Below are 16,810 nucleotides of genomic sequence, written 5' to 3'. Positions count from 1 at the left end.
AACATTCATAATGGCTGTGCTGCAGCATTTCCCCAAAAGTAAGACTGCTGACAGTTAGGTGATATCATCAAGATATTTCTCATTGTCACTGTCAGATTTCCTCTTGTCAAACCATTACAAGGTTATGTCACCAATCACAATCAACCACTTAGTTCATTCATGCTTGCTCAGTCATAGTACATAATTCAAAGGGTGTGAATGAAGTTGCTCCTCGAGTAATTTCAAACTGTGTCGTGTTGTGTGTGTGTGCAGGTGCTTGTTCTTGGCAGACTAGTCTATTTTATTATCGCAACCACTATCAAATGCACCACGACCATTTATTTTATATACACTATAAAAACACTTTGTGAACATAGAGACATGCAAGTCTGACCAAATAGGTGAACTCTCCACTCTCATTTATTAATCTTAATTTTAACCTAATTAAACATGCAGTCATCACCTTTAATCAACACTTAATTGGAGCTACAATGGCTCCTCTTGGAGCAATGTTTGAGCTAGGATCCTCTCACATACAACACCTAGGAAATGTTTCAGTGGCTGTATGAAGCAGAGGAAATCAATGGCTTCACATTAGACGCGTATACATTAATCTGCCCTTGATATTTTAATGATGTTGAGGCTCAGAGTGAGCAATGGTTAAAGCTATTACAATATAGGGCATCGGTAATATATAAATATCAGCATCATGCTTTATGAACAATCAAACAAGGATCTTATTGCAAGCAGGTGAGAGCTGTGTGTCTTGTTCAGAGACAGACGGGGCATGTCAGGAAGTTTCCATGCAGTAATGGAAATTACCAAAATTTTCCTTTTGCTCTTGAGGCAGCAGGTTACCCTGGCAACCTGATCTGAATTTCCACCTCTAAATGTATTTAATTACTGAATTTAAAGATGGCTGCTTAGGACATATTGGACGCTGAACTCTTTAATAATTAGACTGTAATTGAAGTGTTCAGCGTTTCCTGTTGTCATCAAAGCCAATGCCGTTTTTCTTTTACAACAAAACACAGCAGCAGCCGATTTCACTGATTAAATGCTCTTTTCTGGCCGAAGATAATACTGTAGTGCTCTGCTATCTTGTAACATACATCTAAACTGATTTAATTCTCTTTGGCAAAACAGATGCCATCATAAAACACATTAAAATACTCTACTAGTGTACTATTAGAATGAATTGGCCATAAAAGAGATCTCATTCCTGGCTGCAAAATCTCACTGAGCCTAAATCTGGATTAGATTGTTTCCAGAACATTCAACTACCGTGCAATCAGAACACACACACCAGATCTATAGCAGATCAGAAACACATGGTTTTGAATTATGTTGACAAAAATAGAGATTTTATGTCTAAAACTTTTCCACCCTTGACATCAAAGATCACACATACACAAGATAAATGATTTCAGTCAGAAATGTATTAAATTAATCACTTTCATTACTTTAACAAGCACAATTTACAGTCAAAAACAGGCTATGGTCCATTAGTGCCTTAGACAAGCAAGTAATTAATACATTAGTCATTTGTAACACACAAGGGCAGGATTCTTTAAAAACTGCAGGTCACCTTTAATATTATTAGACATGAGACATTTAGCTGTACAAGAGACTGTGCAGTATGTCCCTCATAACTTTAGAGAGGCATGAGGAAAAGCCTGAAATCTTACTTGTCGTTTGCACTGCCTCAGAGAGGTCTGTGTACAGCTAGCATGTCTTTCGTGTGACAGATACAGACAAGTGAGTCCACATCTGCCACATACAGATCATTTACGTTCGAGCGCTCTTCAGAAATAGCTCCTTTGCTGGTTTTTCAGATCCTGGGAGAACAGAGACCAATCCCCTTGGCAAGAGACACTAATATGAAGATCTGAAAAATCAGGGCTGCGGTGTTAAATGTCACAGTACTTATTTAACCTACAAAAGATTTTGTGCATTTTTGAACCAGATTAACCTCTCTCTATTAGAGGCAAGGAGTGCATTAGGCTGTATGCAGTTTCTCTGTATTCAAGCTATAGCTCCGCGTAGAGAAAATCTCCCACAGCAATTCCTTCATGCCTTTCGAGTAAAGGGAAACCACTGAGGTCACAAATGGCAATCACAGCACACTTAATCCATGTAGCGTTAAAAAACACATCAATATCTTATCAGGAAAAACACTGTTAGATGGGCCACAGCATAATACCTGGGCAAAACACACTGAAAGATGGAGCTTTAAATCTGCCCCCGGTAATATCTGAATCCAATAAATAAAAATGCATTGAGGTGAGCTGCAATAAAGAAATAGGTTACATCATTGTCATAATTTCATTTAAACTATGCAAAGTGAGGGGTCTGAAGTACAGAATCCACACGAGGCATTGATTCTTTTAAACACTTCAAAAATCATCTACAGACAAAATGTATTGGTGTTGAACAGACACAGGATTTACACGACTGTCAACAGGTAATCAATAGAGAACATGATCTAAATTAATTGTACATTTTGTAAACTGGATTTGATTTAGGAAACAAACCACCCCAAACATGTTTGGGGGGGTCCCATCTCCAAAGAGTCGTCCATTTTGTTGCATAATGTCATTTGAGTTCTTTTAGCTGACAGATTTCCATCAGAGGGAGGAGCGAGAATGAAAAGATTATCTTCCAGAATCAAATTTTGATGTATCGAGCAACCAATTCTTTCCCATTTTGAGAGGTAAAAAAAGCCAAATTCCTGGAAGAATAAATAGGACACTGCATTTTCCAAGGTGGCTGGAATGTTGACCACATTTAGCCCCTTGTCCCAAATACCTCGCTGACCCCTCTTCTCACATAGTGAAAGCAGAGGCTAAGGAGGATCTGTGCAATATAATACGGACAGGGGCAGAGGGTAGTTACGCACTGTACTGGACCATGGAGAAATTCTTCATGGCACTGTCCAGTTCCACGCCGGCCTCCTGCATTTCGTACCTGTGGGCAAAACCAAGCATCAGAATTCAGTTGTCTGTAAATGCATCATATTCTTACTACATTCTTACTACATCTGTATTCTTACTCACCAGTCACAGGTGGAGACAGTGTAGTAGACGGGCAGCTGGGGGGAGCCGGAGAGGCAGCTGAACTCCTCCAGGCCACACACTCCCATGTTGGAGAAGCAAAGCCAGTCTCCCACACTGAGCTCAGGCAGCAGACAGCGCTCCACCACCTGGTCCAGCTGGTCCAGTGACGGGCCCCACAGGCTGCTGGGATACACCCCCACATCCGCACACATCACATGCTGGAGAAAGAGGGAACGGTGTCGTCAAAATAGGTAACAATCAGAAATTATTTTTTACCATTACAAATAACTGATGTATCAAATTTTGAAAACTGTATTCCTGTGGTAACTAAAAAATTGTATTCATGATATCCCAACCATTCCTTATTAGCTAGCAATTAACCTAAAACTGGATAGCCCTTATCAACTAGCTAATATAGCCAACTACAACTGTTAGCTTGTAAGCATCAGGGTTCTGGGGTGTTTGAAATGACTTAAAACGGCCTTTAAAGCACCAGAACGAAATACATCACAAGCCATCTCTGTCAGTTTATTTTACCCTACATTATTAGTTAACTACAGCTCCCGTTTTATGTTGTGTAGTTTGTGTCACTTTTAATTATTTTATAATAATTTTATATGTGATTAATATCACTTTGAAAGAAAACTGTATGTTTAAATATCTCTGCTTTGTATTAAAACCCCAGAACCAATGTAGGGTCTTTAGGTCAATATGACTCACTATCTAAAGCAATTCAAGTCCTGCTTCCTTAAATCCTCATAATGCATGACCCCCTTTCCCTATTCAACTAGAGCTGCTAACGGATTCTTCATTCAGTGCTGAATGAGGTTGACTCTCTTGGGTGGAGGCCTACTAACCTTGTGCACTGACGGGGCAGCGATGGAGTTTCCTAGCAGCTTGCGGCTGAACGGGCCATAAACACCCTCATTCATGTGGTACAGGAAATCAGTATCTTCATTGTTCACACCTGTGTAAATAGAGTGGGCGACCATGTCAGAAATATAGAACATAGTTTTATAATCTATCTACCAACTGAGGTCTTGACTTCTGATTTGTTCTTCTGATCTATCTTGTTATGATTATGCAACACCCATGTGTTGGACTATACAGGACAAAGACAACCTCTGAGAGAATTGAGTAACTCACCTTGAGCGAGGCTGTTCCAGTGGCGGGTCACCACCTTTTTGCCGATCACGTTGACAACCAGGCTGAAAGCCGAGGCCACGTAGAAGCTGCCTGGCTGGGCCAACACTTGCACACCGGACAGTGGGGGGAAGTAAGCATCTAGCAGCGGCCTGACTGCAGACTCAACCTGCACACATAAAGATGCATTCAGAGGGCGTTTCCAGATAAAAAAAACAAACGTGTGCAAAATTTTTATTTTAGCCATTAGATAATTTAAAAGCTGAAATCCATTACTTTATGCACGCTGTTTGTGAGAGGCAACTGATGTGATGCTTGAGCTACAAATAGATGGCAGAGCATTCAGAGTTGAGCTTATATAGGCATCTTCCATCACTGCTGTGTCGAGCTATCTAGCTAGATGAATGGAGTCAAGCCAAGTCTTTGCAAAACATGTATATTGTGATTTGACAGTCTGATTACTGCATTCGCAAAAGTATCACAGCCGTTTACCACTTACCTGTTTGAGCTGAAACTCTGAGCCAGTAAATCCACCACCAATGTCCAGGATGTTCATGTTGAAGCCCAGATCCATCTGAAAAGAAACCGTAAATAGTCAGTTGTTAGCCTTAATGAAAAATAAAGTACAAGGGATAAAAAGACATTTAGGATACATAAAAAAAAAGTCTTGAGTTGACTCATATCAACTAAATTCCTATGGTTTAACCTTTTTATATTTTCCAGGCAGTACTCACCGCCATGTCAAACACACAGCGCGCATCTGACAGTGCATGGGTGTAGGCCTGTTGCAGGTCTTGGCAGGAGCTGGGGATGTGTAAGGTCACCCCCACCACCTGGACTCCAAGCTCCTTGGCTGCTTCCAGCAGGTGCCGGCAGCTCTTAAGAGAGAAGCCGAAGGCCATGCTGGTCTCAGCTGCGTGGGCCTCGGTGGTCAACTGCAGCAGCAACCTAGAAAAAGGAACAACAGCCAGAAATCAAAACATGAATGAAACATCCATCTATGCAAGGTAAATCCATTTTTGACACTAACAACAGCTTTCCCAATCATCTGTTTATTCTTAAGACAAAAATGTACTTACATTACATTGACACATTCTTCAGTTTTACAAAAGTGCACGAGGATTAAACATAGCCCAGGAAAAAAAGGGTTTGCGGCTTAATTTGATCACTTACTTTGCACTAGGGTGCAGGCGGGAAATCTTGGACAACTCTGCCTCATTTTCGCACACAAGATGCTGAATGTTGTTCTTGGCAGCGTGCTTGATGTGTGCCAGCTGCTTGCAAACGCCTGACAGAATGATGTTTTCTGGTGGCACGCCGTGCTCCAGCACCAGGTTCACTTCAGTCTGCGGGAAAGAGGTTAGATAAATTAACGCAACAAAGTCTAAAAGCCCCATCACAACAATCCAAAGGGTACTAAGTGTGTTGCATATGTTAAACAGGATAACAGCTGACTAGTAATCAATTGAGTGCTTGTAATGTAATTGCCCCAAAATGTCAAGTGCTTTCATAAGAGGATGAGGCACTGTGCAGTTCAAATAAATAAATAAAGCTACCTGCATTTGATTCTGTGACATTTAAAGCTTACCTTGTTGGCACAAATGAAGCCCAGGCCCAAGGAGGCTAACACCTCGATGACTGCAGGGCTGCTGTTGCACTTGACTGGGTAGTAGGGCTGGAGCTGTGGCACTGCGCTCTGCCAGCAAACATGCTGCCGCATCAGGGCACCGAGGTCACCCACCACAAACGCACTCTTCTTGACCTGGGAAAACAAGAGCAGGTTAAGGCTGCACTGAGTACAAATAGCAACTGGTTAAAACACATCAACAGGAAAATAAAAAAACATGCTAAGTGCTAATGACAGTGTCATTAAAGCTATTTGAAGCATTTTGGAAAATTTCTTCCACTGCAACCTGAATCCATTAAAAGGCCTGCAAGCTGCTGAACTGACCAGAGCCTGCTCGTAGATGTGTCCGTCAATGACATTTTCAAGGGTCACTCCTCCCTCCAGGAGTTCAATGATGTAGCTGGGTTTGTCAGCAAATCCTTTCATCTCAACCGTTTTCCGCTAAGCCGACAATCATAAAGAACAGATAAGCAAGTCAAGGGTCACGACTGAGCCAATGGGGTCCTGCCGGTATGCAACAAACTGGAAAAGGAAAGGGAAAAAAACATCATTATTAATTAGGGCTTTCAATCGATTTAAAATATTTAATCGCATGATTAATCACACATTTTTTTATCTGTTCAAAATGTACTGTAAAAAGGGAGATTTGTCAAGTATTTAATACTCTTATCAACATGTGAGTGGGCAAATATGCTGCTTTATGCAAATGTATGTATATATTTATAATTGGAAATCAATTAACGACACAAAACAATTACAAATATTGTCCAGAAACCCTCACAGGTACTGCATTTAGCATAAAAATTACACACAAACCATAACATGGCCTTCAAAAAGCCCAACAGGCAACAGCTGTCAGTGTGCTGACTTGACTATGACTTGCCCCAAAACTGCATGTGATTATCATAAAGTGGGCATGTTTGTAAAGGGGAGACTCGTGGGTACCCATAGAACCCATTTTCATTCACATATCTTGAGGTCAGAGGTCAAGGGACCCATTTGAGAAAAAGCCATGACAGTTTTTCTTCGCGAAAATTAAGCATAACTTCGTAGCGTTATTGAGCCTCCTTCCCAACAAGTTAGTGTGACATGGATATGATGTCAGTATATTCACTATAGCTTTAAAACTGAGCCCGCTACAACCTCCGAAAGATTGATTGTGTTAAAGAAATTAGTGGCGTTAAAAAGAATTAGCATTATCGCGTTAACTTTGACAGCACTACTTATAATATCACCATTATAAGCCTTTTTTTTTTTTTTTACAACAATTTAACCAGGAAAATGAAATACACAGGCATACATAGGGCTGATGAACTTCTACCTAGACGCATTTCCATTGTTTAAAACCAACAGCTATACTGTATTTATGACTGTAGTCCCTTTGAGCACACATATCATGTTATCTGTGTTTTATGAAACCTACATTCGTTCTTGTATAATTAACAAATGTGGGAAATCTACACACCTCATTGAGCTTTTATCTAAATCTATTGACTGCCTTAAAAAAACCACGTCAAACTCAGTACAAGCGTGTGTTTACTCACACCAGTTTGTATGCCAAATTCCACTCAGGACACAATACTTATGGACTTTGCTACAAGTGTATGATCATGTAAGCGAACATGCGTCTTTGGTGTGTACAAGAGACACTGAGTCACTCACATGGACAAGTCAGGAGATGGACTTGTCCCGCTATCAGCTAGGATCCCAAGGTGGCTCAGCGTTGAAGTCAAAGTGCTCCCGGTGGGGAGCCGCCCCTAGGCCCTCTGGGTAGCGCTCATACACCTGTACAGAGACAGGGGAGCCCTAAGGGAAAACACACAAATAATATTAGATATGAATACATAGGAAGCCATGTGTTTATCACAAGTGGAATCACATAAAATGCAGGGTCATTGGCTAGGCTTGTCAGTCTTATGTCATATTACAAACCCTACCACTATTATCTATGGATCCACATTTGTTGTCACTGTGGTCAATTTTCCCAGGCACAATCAATGCAGATATTACTTAAGAAACCCAGGTGGTGTAGTGCAAGCGAGCTGTTCTGTAATGCAGGTGTCAACACTTTGGTGTCAAACCTGATTTATAAGTTTATATGTCAGCTAAATGATTCTCAGAACGCCATTATCATCATGCTACTGTCAAATCCTTGTTTTATTGTTATACGATACCAGTCACCCCGGTGGAAACATTGGCATAACTGTCTTTCGCGATGATTTGCGTGGCTTGTTTATCTTAACTCCCAATAAACGCCCGGTATATTACGCCTACTAAATCATTACCCTCGGCTGACCGTTTTTTTAATCACTATTAATCCACATTATGCGTCTATAAATAAAACATGCGTGTGTGTTGTGATGGGGCAAATAAGAGATTAGATAAAACTTTATTAATTTGGGTGCCTGGGTTAGCTCAGTTGGTAGAGCAGGCGTCCATGTATCAAGGCTTGGTCCTGACCGCGGCGGCCGGGGTTCGAATCCGGCCTGTGGCCCTTTCCGCATCCACTCTCTCTCTCCCCCCTTTCCAAGACTCTATCCACTGTCCTCTCAATAAAATGGAAAATGCCCCCAAAAAAATAACTTTAAAAAAACCCAACTTTATTAATTAATTAATTATTAACATTTATTTATTGTTTCAAAATTTCCTGTATTGCGTTGTTAATTGTACTACTCTACGAGCCTCTACAATTGCCCCACGGGGACAAATAAAGTGATTTGAATTGAAGTAAAATAAAAAAGGTAAAGTAAGCTAACAAACAGAAAAAATAAGTAATATTGCACATTAATATTGCACACAATGAACAGTGATATTGCACATGAGAATGTAAAAAAGTAGTATTGCACATGATATTGATATTATATTTGTACTCAGTGTCCGGTGTTTTTTAGCTGTCCAGTGTGTCACAGGCTTGACAAATTAGGTATTATTATTCCTACTAAATCATTATCTCAGCTTTTTAATAACTATTAATCCACATTATGTGATAACTGTCTATAAATAAAACATGCATGAGTGTGTTGTGATAGGGACAACTAGTGTCACAGGCTTGACAAATTAATAATATCATGACTTTTTTCCCTCAATGTGGCCCTAATACTCCGTCTTACTATAGACTTACAACAATGATAAATAAAAATGAAAATGTAAACAAAACAACAGTTATTCATTTCCATCTTTAAATATCCACAGAGAGCCGCTGGAGAGGAGCTAAAGAGCCACAGGTGGCTGACCCCTGACATATACCAACACATTAACATTTAGCACGTAAAAGTGTAATGAAAATAGTGAAACGCCATGTGGAGGATGGTGAGATATTATTGGCAACCAGAGAGAGAGCTGCCTGCTAACTGTGTATAACACAACAAAATTACAACAAGTTCAAGTGTATAAAATAAAAAAGTACTATTTCTAGCACCAGTGCCTAAAAAAATAACAATTAAGTAAGATACATTTAGTAAAATGAGTAAATAAGATAAGATAAGTAAAATACAAAAAGGTAAAGTGAGCTAACAAACAGAAAAATAAGTAATATTGCACATGTGGGACATTAATATTGCACATGATATTGATATTATATTTGTACTCAAGTGTCTGGTGTTTTTTAGCTGTCCAGTGTGTCACAGGCTTGACAAATTAGGTATTATTATTCCAATGCGTCACCAAAAGAAAACATGAAACCCTTATACCAACACATTAACATTTAGCACGTAAAAGTGTATTGAAAATAGTGAAACGCCATGTGGAGGAAACGCTGCTGAGATATTATTGGCAACAAGAGAGCTTCTAGCTTTGGTTTTGTTGTAAGCAAGAATAGATAAAGACGTTAGAATAAAATAAGAATAAAGAAATTGAATTGAATATACAAAATAAGCTATAAACAAAAATAAACATGATAGGACAAATAGTGTCACAGGCTTGACAAATTAGGTATTATTATTCCAATGCGTCACCAAAACAAAACATGAAACCCTATATTTCAATACTGTTGACTTTGTGTACAAAAGTCTTATGTTTAACATTTTATTTTGGCCTATGTTTTTATTCTGTATTGTTTTTATCTTGATATTTGCACTATTTTAACTTATGTAAAGCACTTTGTAACTATGTTTGAAAAGGTGCTATACAAATAAAGTTTTTATTATTACTATTATTATTATTATATACCACACGTTAACATTTAGCACAAGTGTATTGAAAAGAGTGAAACGCCATGTGGAGGATGGTGAGATATGATTGGCAACCAGAGAGCTGCTAGCTAACCCTGAGCTACCTGCTAACTAACTGTGGAAGGAAGAAGCTTCTGTTAGCACCACATTTTGTGTTAATATCACATCAAATATGACACAAAAACAGGAATAAACACAACACTGAGTTGCTAAGGTTGCTAATGTACTAATCCCTTAACCATTAAGACATGTTAAAAGCACATAATTGAGTGAATCTGAGTGTGAATGTGAGGCTTTAGAGCAGCAGGAGAAGAGCAGCCCGCCATGTTATAACGTGTCTCCTGAAGCCAGAACCAGAGAGGAAACTCAACGTCGCTCTACTTACGTGAGATAACGGCCACAATGATTTGGAAAATCGTCTTCTCTTTTTCGGCGGAATTTTTAAAGAGTAGTGGGCACAACGATGTAAGAAAGAAAGAGGGCGGTTTCAGCCATATGGTTAGCTATTAGGGGGGATTTATGAGTAAGGTCTTCTTCTCTGTGTATCTCGGTTGACGGGTGGAGGACGACTAAAGCCGAGCACAGCGGAGGAAGTGGAAAAAGTAATCAACGGCCCGTGGGCGGGGCTTCACTTCAGTTCCAGCCAATGAGCGCTCTGCATTTTTGAGAGCATACCATATATGTAATTTCCGGATATTTTAGGCAGGCCGCTGTAGATTAGTAATGGGAATTACAGCTCTTTTTAGTGAGCCAGATCTTTTGGCTCATCTCACCAAAGAAGAGCCGGCTCTTTCGGCTCCCAAACTCCCAAAGCTATTCATTTTACCACTTCTGCCTTTTTATAATTCAGCCAAGTCTCTGCTCCTCTTCCTGCTTACCTTCACTCACACACCGCGCGCGTTCTCAGATCAGAATCAGAATCAGAATCAGAATCGTATTTATTGCCAGGTGTAAGGGGTATACACTAGGAATTTGCTTTGGTTATGTTGGTGCAAGTGAAAAACAGTATAATAACAGAAGAATATATAAACGCTAGAATAAAATAAGAATACAAAATTGAAATTCTACTAAAATACAATATACAAAATAAGTTATAAACAAAAATAAACATGATAAAAACAGATAGTGCAAATATTCCAGGAGTGCAAACAATCAGGTATCAGAGGGAGAGAGAGGGATACAGTAGGGGGTGGTATTGAGAGTGTGTGTGGGGGGGGGCAGTAGTGTGTGAGGGAGAGAGAGTCACAGGGGGGCGGAGAGGCTGTTGGAGAGCCCCACTCCCATGGGGAAAAAACTGTTTTTGTGGCGTGAGGTTTTGGTCCTGATGGACCTTAACCTCCTGCCAGATGGCAGAGTCTCGCGCTCCACTCTTACGTGCATGCGCACACACTCCACACTGCAGAAGAATTATTTTATCTCTGAGAATATCTAGTAAATGTACAGTGGACGTTTGTGCAGAAATAAATGCTGGAGCTCCTCCAGACCAACAGAGGTTTTCCGTGTCTTGTGAAGTGATGGGGCTCCGCAGCGAGAACTGTTATCGTATTCTGATTGGGTGCCGGTGTCTCCCATGTTGTCTCCGGCCGCGGTCGGGAGGCTGAAGCAAGAAAAGCCAACACTAGGATCAGATCTAAATCATGTTCACGGAGAGACCTTCGTCTGGTTAGCTAACATTACTGCCAAGCAGGTGAAATATAGAGTGATATTGTGGTTTTAGCTGACGTGTGTCGCCTCACTGTTTTGAGCGATGCTCGTTCTTGTCTATTTAGAGCGAGCACAAGCGGGAGCCCGACGCTGACTTTCGTTGACTTAACAGCCACATGTGTTAACAAGCAATTCTACAAACAGTCCCCGTGGCGCAGAGAAGATCATCCTATCATTCTGCCTTGATTTAATTAAAACATTTTTTTTTTAAAACGGCTCTCGGACGGGAGCCGGCTCCCATCGTTCACTTAAAAGAGCCGGCTCTTTGAACCGGCTCGTTCACTAACGACCCATCACTACTGTAGATCTGTGATGTTTATTCTGGTTACATAACCATAAACTTTCCGTAGATGGCCACTCGTTTCAGTCAGTCCAAGGCCTCTAGTTTTTCCTGGGACGAGTCAGATACACTTGTTGTTGTTGTTGTTGTTTTAAAAAAGTCCACTTACAGCTCTATAACCATTGGCTATGTGTTGAGCCTGTTAAAGCATAATGGTTAACAAACTGTTACCATACCATACCAAATATGTATTTCCGGATATCTCAGGCAGCTGTAGATCTGATATGTTTATTCAGGTTACATAACCATAAACTTTCCCTGATACTGCTGGCACATTTTTTCATCCATGCATCCAAATGGGAAATGAAACCCCTATTTTCCATTTGTAAAAGGGACCTTGTGGACAATCATCTCAGTGCTTTAAGACTAGTGAAAGGACAAGTGTCTCCTCAGAGTTTATGAAGAACTGAACATATATGATGATGACCCCTAGAGCTACTATGGAAGAGTGCAGTCTTATTATTTATTTATTTATTTATGCATTTCTTTTTTGTTGCTTGAATTATTTTCTAGCCCCTCTTTTATTTTTGTTATTATATTATTTTTTTTATAATTTAAGCTATCTTTCCTGTCAAATTGTGCCTTGTATGTTAGAAGTATTGAGTTTAGATTAAAATGCCTTAATGTTTGTAAATTAATCTTCTTCAACCAAAAAAAACCCCCCAAAAAACCCATAAACTTTCCGTAGATGGCCACTCGTTTCAGTCAGTCCAAGACCTCTTGGAAACTTTTTTTTTTTTTTTTTTACCTTCATTTAACCAGGTAGTACTCATTGAGATTAAGAATCTCTTTTGCAAGAGAGACCTGGCCAAGACAGCAGCATTTAAACATACATTAAAATTTCAGACGCCACAACGTAAAACAAATAAATAATAAAATAAAGTACACAGCATAATATCATACAAAACACATTAAAATCAAGTGTTTGAAGCCAACGTTAAAGTGAAAATATTCAGAAACACATACAGCTCCCGATTGACTCTGCTTCTAGGTCTTACATTAATGTTTTAAATTCATCAAAAGTAATCAGATTTCCCAGTTTCAACTTAGCTTGCAGTGTATTCCAGGAAAAGGGAGCGGAATAGTTAAAGGCCATTTTACCTAGTTCTGTGCAATGTAATATAAGTTCTTCCACCAATGTATATGATATAGCCCATACACAATTGTACAATTTATTAGTGTGTACAAAACATAAAACCATTAATTTTGGAATATTATTTAACATGCAAGCAGCATTTTAATATTACAGCTGGTGGAGATGGAGCTCATTTGAACTACTTTATACACTGTTGGATAGTTTAATCTATAGAACTGCATCATCTTTTATAAATTGATCATATGTTTTGTGAAGAAAACCTAATGTTTACACGACTAAGCATTCTTTGAACACATTTGGGCATTCATAGATGCTTGGAGGATATTTGTATTTTTCTTGTTTAATCTTCTTTCCAAGTCTGTCTGAGAATGCAACAAGGCCATATTTTTGGCCTTGTTTTAAGTCACATGCTGTGATAATATGTCCTGCGCCCACCATGACGCTAATTCTATGAGTTATGAAGTGCTTTTACATCTTTACATTCAGTGCACAAAGCAATATTCATTTTCATCCCTATTTTTTCAGACATCATTCATGGGCATTGTGAGTGCATAAGCACATGCTTTATGTGGCTGGGAAGATTATGAGGTTCAGAAAGTCAGTGGGTCAAAAGTTTTCTTATTACAACAATTTCATGGTATTACTGTTTGCACAACCTTGCTGAACTCAACTATACACCTTTCTCTGGATTTGCATGGAGAGTTAATCAATTAAAAAAATGGTGTGGCACTGACAAACTTTCACAAGACAAACAAAACATACAAAATATGCCTCTGTCTAGGTAGTGGATGTTTTGTCTCATGGAATCTGGGGGATTATTAAGATTCAAGAGATTATTGAATATTTTGTTGATTAGTCATTAAGCCACACTTTGTCAACTGTTAAAATTGAATGTTTTGCGCAAGTCAGTTTGATGGAAAGAAATTCCTTTTGAGAAATTTATCTCATAAAGCATGGTGGTCAGGAGTTCAGTACAACACTGAATGACTGGCACAACAACTCAGCCTGCAGCCACCTTAGTCATATGACTTGTTTTTTTCTGTGACACTGGAGCAACACGCCGCATGGCTTCATCTGTGTGTATGTAGCTGTTTGGCCGTCCTATGGCTCTTATCTTTGTTTTATGACAGTCACTCCGAGGGACACTGTGTTCACAAAACAACGTGGCCTAGAAAACCTTGGTGTCTTAACAACAAGGAAAGTCCAATATGAAAGCACTCTGACACTGATATGTTCAAGTATCTCAGCTGGCTTTACTATGTTTAGAGACCGAGTGACTGGGTTAAATGTATGGATTCACACAGTGCAGTCATGCTAATGGCCCTGAGGTACACACTACAGGAATAGCTAATCAAATTGGACCATGCAGTTCACATATCTGAGAAAGAAGATATTAGTTAGCTTCTATTTGGAACAAGTGAAACAGTCGAGTCAAGGCTTATTTGCATAGTAATTATGTGCAATGTGTGTTTAACAGAGTCATAAGAACACTGTAAACAATTGCTGTTAATTTACAGCAGAATTTCAACAGTATTAACCTGTTATTGCTAAAAACAGTGCTTTACTGTTAATACAAAAGAAAATCTGTTAAATTACGCTCATAGGCCGTTTTTTAACTGAACTATAATGTATTCTTAAAAAACAGCACTTTACTGCTGATCAACTGTCTAAAGTATCATGAATAACAGTTTCATGCAGTATTTTTTGAATTCTGGGAAGAGCATTTCACCTGATCTGCACATGTGAGGCTGGATCCGTTCTTTTCTTCATCCATCCCCATCTTACTGATTATTGGTGAGTAGTAATTTTATTTAATTAATAAATCTGTGCAAAGTTTATCAGTGATGTTTCCAGTTAGTTTGCATTACAGAATATGTGCATGTCATGATAGAGGGATTCAACAGCTAGCTAGAATTTCACAGATGATTGCACATTAATCGGACAACACAAGGAGCTCATTTTAATTTCTATGTATTCAAGTTAATATCTAAGTTAATGTGCTGATACATGTATTTTGCCAGTGAATTCATGCATAACGACGGTGTATACATTTTACAGTCTATGGAAGTCCCTTCAACATTTAAAGTAACATTAAGACTTCAGTGCATGTTGGTTATTGGGTGGTAATTCAGCAGAGCAGATACAAAATTGAAGGCAAGTTTATTTACTAGCTAACTAGTGTTTTTGAATGATATCTGAAAACCACATGTTCTATAGATCAGATGGTCAGAATATTCATAATTGATCAAAAAACGGTTTCTCAACCAGTAATGCACACCACTCAACACAATTCATTTCAAACATTGACTAAAAATCCATGAAGTTGACTGAGGAAAACTCTTTCTAAGTTTCAGGTGAAACAGCAGGAAGCTATTGGCGCTGGATGGTCAGCCTTGAGGGCCACTTCATATGTGAGGGGATCCAGCCCACCTTCTTGATGGGGCTTGCTGCATTATTTTCCACCTTCTACACCTGCACGCTCAAATTAATCTCAAGGTTAGATACTTTCAGTAAAACCTGTATTTTTATTGTGGCATTAATCTAAGTGATTCACACAACTTGATCTTTACACAGTACCTGAAGAAACACTATCATTTTTCAGGTGCACCGTAGGAATAAACCCTGAGAGAGGCACCAAGGATGGACAGGGCAAAGTCTTCTCAAAGAAAACTGGCAAATTCACGAGCTACAAGACAAGACTACAACCGTATATCCACATGTATCCACTCTGCTGATGGGACTCATGGACTTGAGTGGGACTTCATTTAAAATGGTGAGTTTACATTACATACATGATAAGAGGAAATGAGGGCTACACACGCTGATTTTGTATGTGAGAAGTTACAATGAAAGTTATGTTGGAACTCATATATCTCTCTCTCACACAGTCAGCGGGCTACCAAGGCTGGATTGAGAGAACTGGTGTCTTTGAGTGGGCCATAAGTCATTCGCTAACTCACTCCCCCATTATCGCCCAATACTTGGACTTCCACACTTATCCATGTGCCTTGTTAGAGCCTGAATATTCATACTTGGACATGATGTCACATGTCTGGTGGTGTTGGTGCTCATTAGTATATAGACAAATTATTTTGTATTTAATGTTCATTTTTTTTTTAAATTTGTACCACTGATATGCCTTAAGGCTCAGCAATATATTCAGTATATTCACATGTTACATGATATAAGGCAAAATATTATTTGAGAGTTTTGTTTTAACTCTATGATATAGCTCAACTCTCTGTAACTGTTCCACAAAGTAAGGTTAGTAAGATTGACAGATGTCTTCAGAAATGCTATTTCTTCTGAAATTTGGTTTGTTATCTGTGTCAGGTTTTTGTTGGCGCTGTGTTGAACTTCATATGAAAATAAAAAATAAAGTGCAATAAGATAAGCTGTAGATTTTCTTTTCTCACACATTGTACACGATTGTAAAATCAGTGAATTAGCTCTGTTCTTCACTCACATGTTGTTATGGTTTGCATTCTGTGCTTGTAGCCATATAGACAGACATTTTGGGCCTTATAGCCTTAATTATAGTCTTTTTCTTAACAAGTGCCTTTAATTGTATTTAGTGTGATTATTCCTATGTCTGTAACCTGCTAAGTCGATTCATCTAGGTAAAAAATAATGTTTATTAAAATGTATGTAAAAAATACAACCTAAATAGTGCATTGAAACAAATCAGTAAGATAA

At 39.0% G+C, this 16,810-nt stretch overlaps 1 protein-coding gene and 1 long non-coding RNA gene across 2 annotated transcripts; one reads left to right on the top strand and one right to left on the bottom strand.

Annotated features, from left to right (window-relative positions):
* Positions 1-1,398: 1,398 nt before the first annotated feature.
* On the bottom strand, positions 1,399-10,562 carry azin1b (antizyme inhibitor 1b). The gene is made up of 11 exons (XM_037794231.1): positions 10,360-10,562; positions 7,468-7,611; positions 6,130-6,327; positions 5,767-5,940; positions 5,352-5,524; positions 4,913-5,126; positions 4,678-4,752; positions 4,182-4,347; positions 3,893-4,002; positions 3,036-3,253; positions 1,399-2,946 (listed from the first exon to the last, which is right to left on the bottom strand). Exons 3-11 carry the CDS (start codon positions 6,229-6,231, stop codon positions 2,871-2,873), a joined length of 1,308 nt encoding a protein of 435 aa, XP_037650159.1. The 5' UTR covers positions 6,232-6,327; positions 7,468-7,611; positions 10,360-10,562; the 3' UTR covers positions 1,399-2,870.
* A 4,897-nt stretch (positions 10,563-15,459) lies between these two features.
* Positions 15,460-16,494, top strand: LOC119502929. Its single transcript, XR_005210217.1, has 3 exons — positions 15,460-15,610; positions 15,717-15,887; positions 16,003-16,494. It is a non-coding gene; the product is annotated as an uncharacterized LOC119502929 (long non-coding RNA).
* Positions 16,495-16,810: the final 316 nt, after the last annotated feature.

Source organism: Sebastes umbrosus, chromosome 15, assembly GCF_015220745.1.
Source record: "Sebastes umbrosus isolate fSebUmb1 chromosome 15, fSebUmb1.pri, whole genome shotgun sequence".
Classification (NCBI taxonomy): Eukaryota; Metazoa; Chordata; class Actinopteri; order Perciformes; family Sebastidae; genus Sebastes; species Sebastes umbrosus.
Note: the sequence above shows the minus strand (reverse complement) of the source record. Positions and strands in the feature narration are given on the sequence as shown.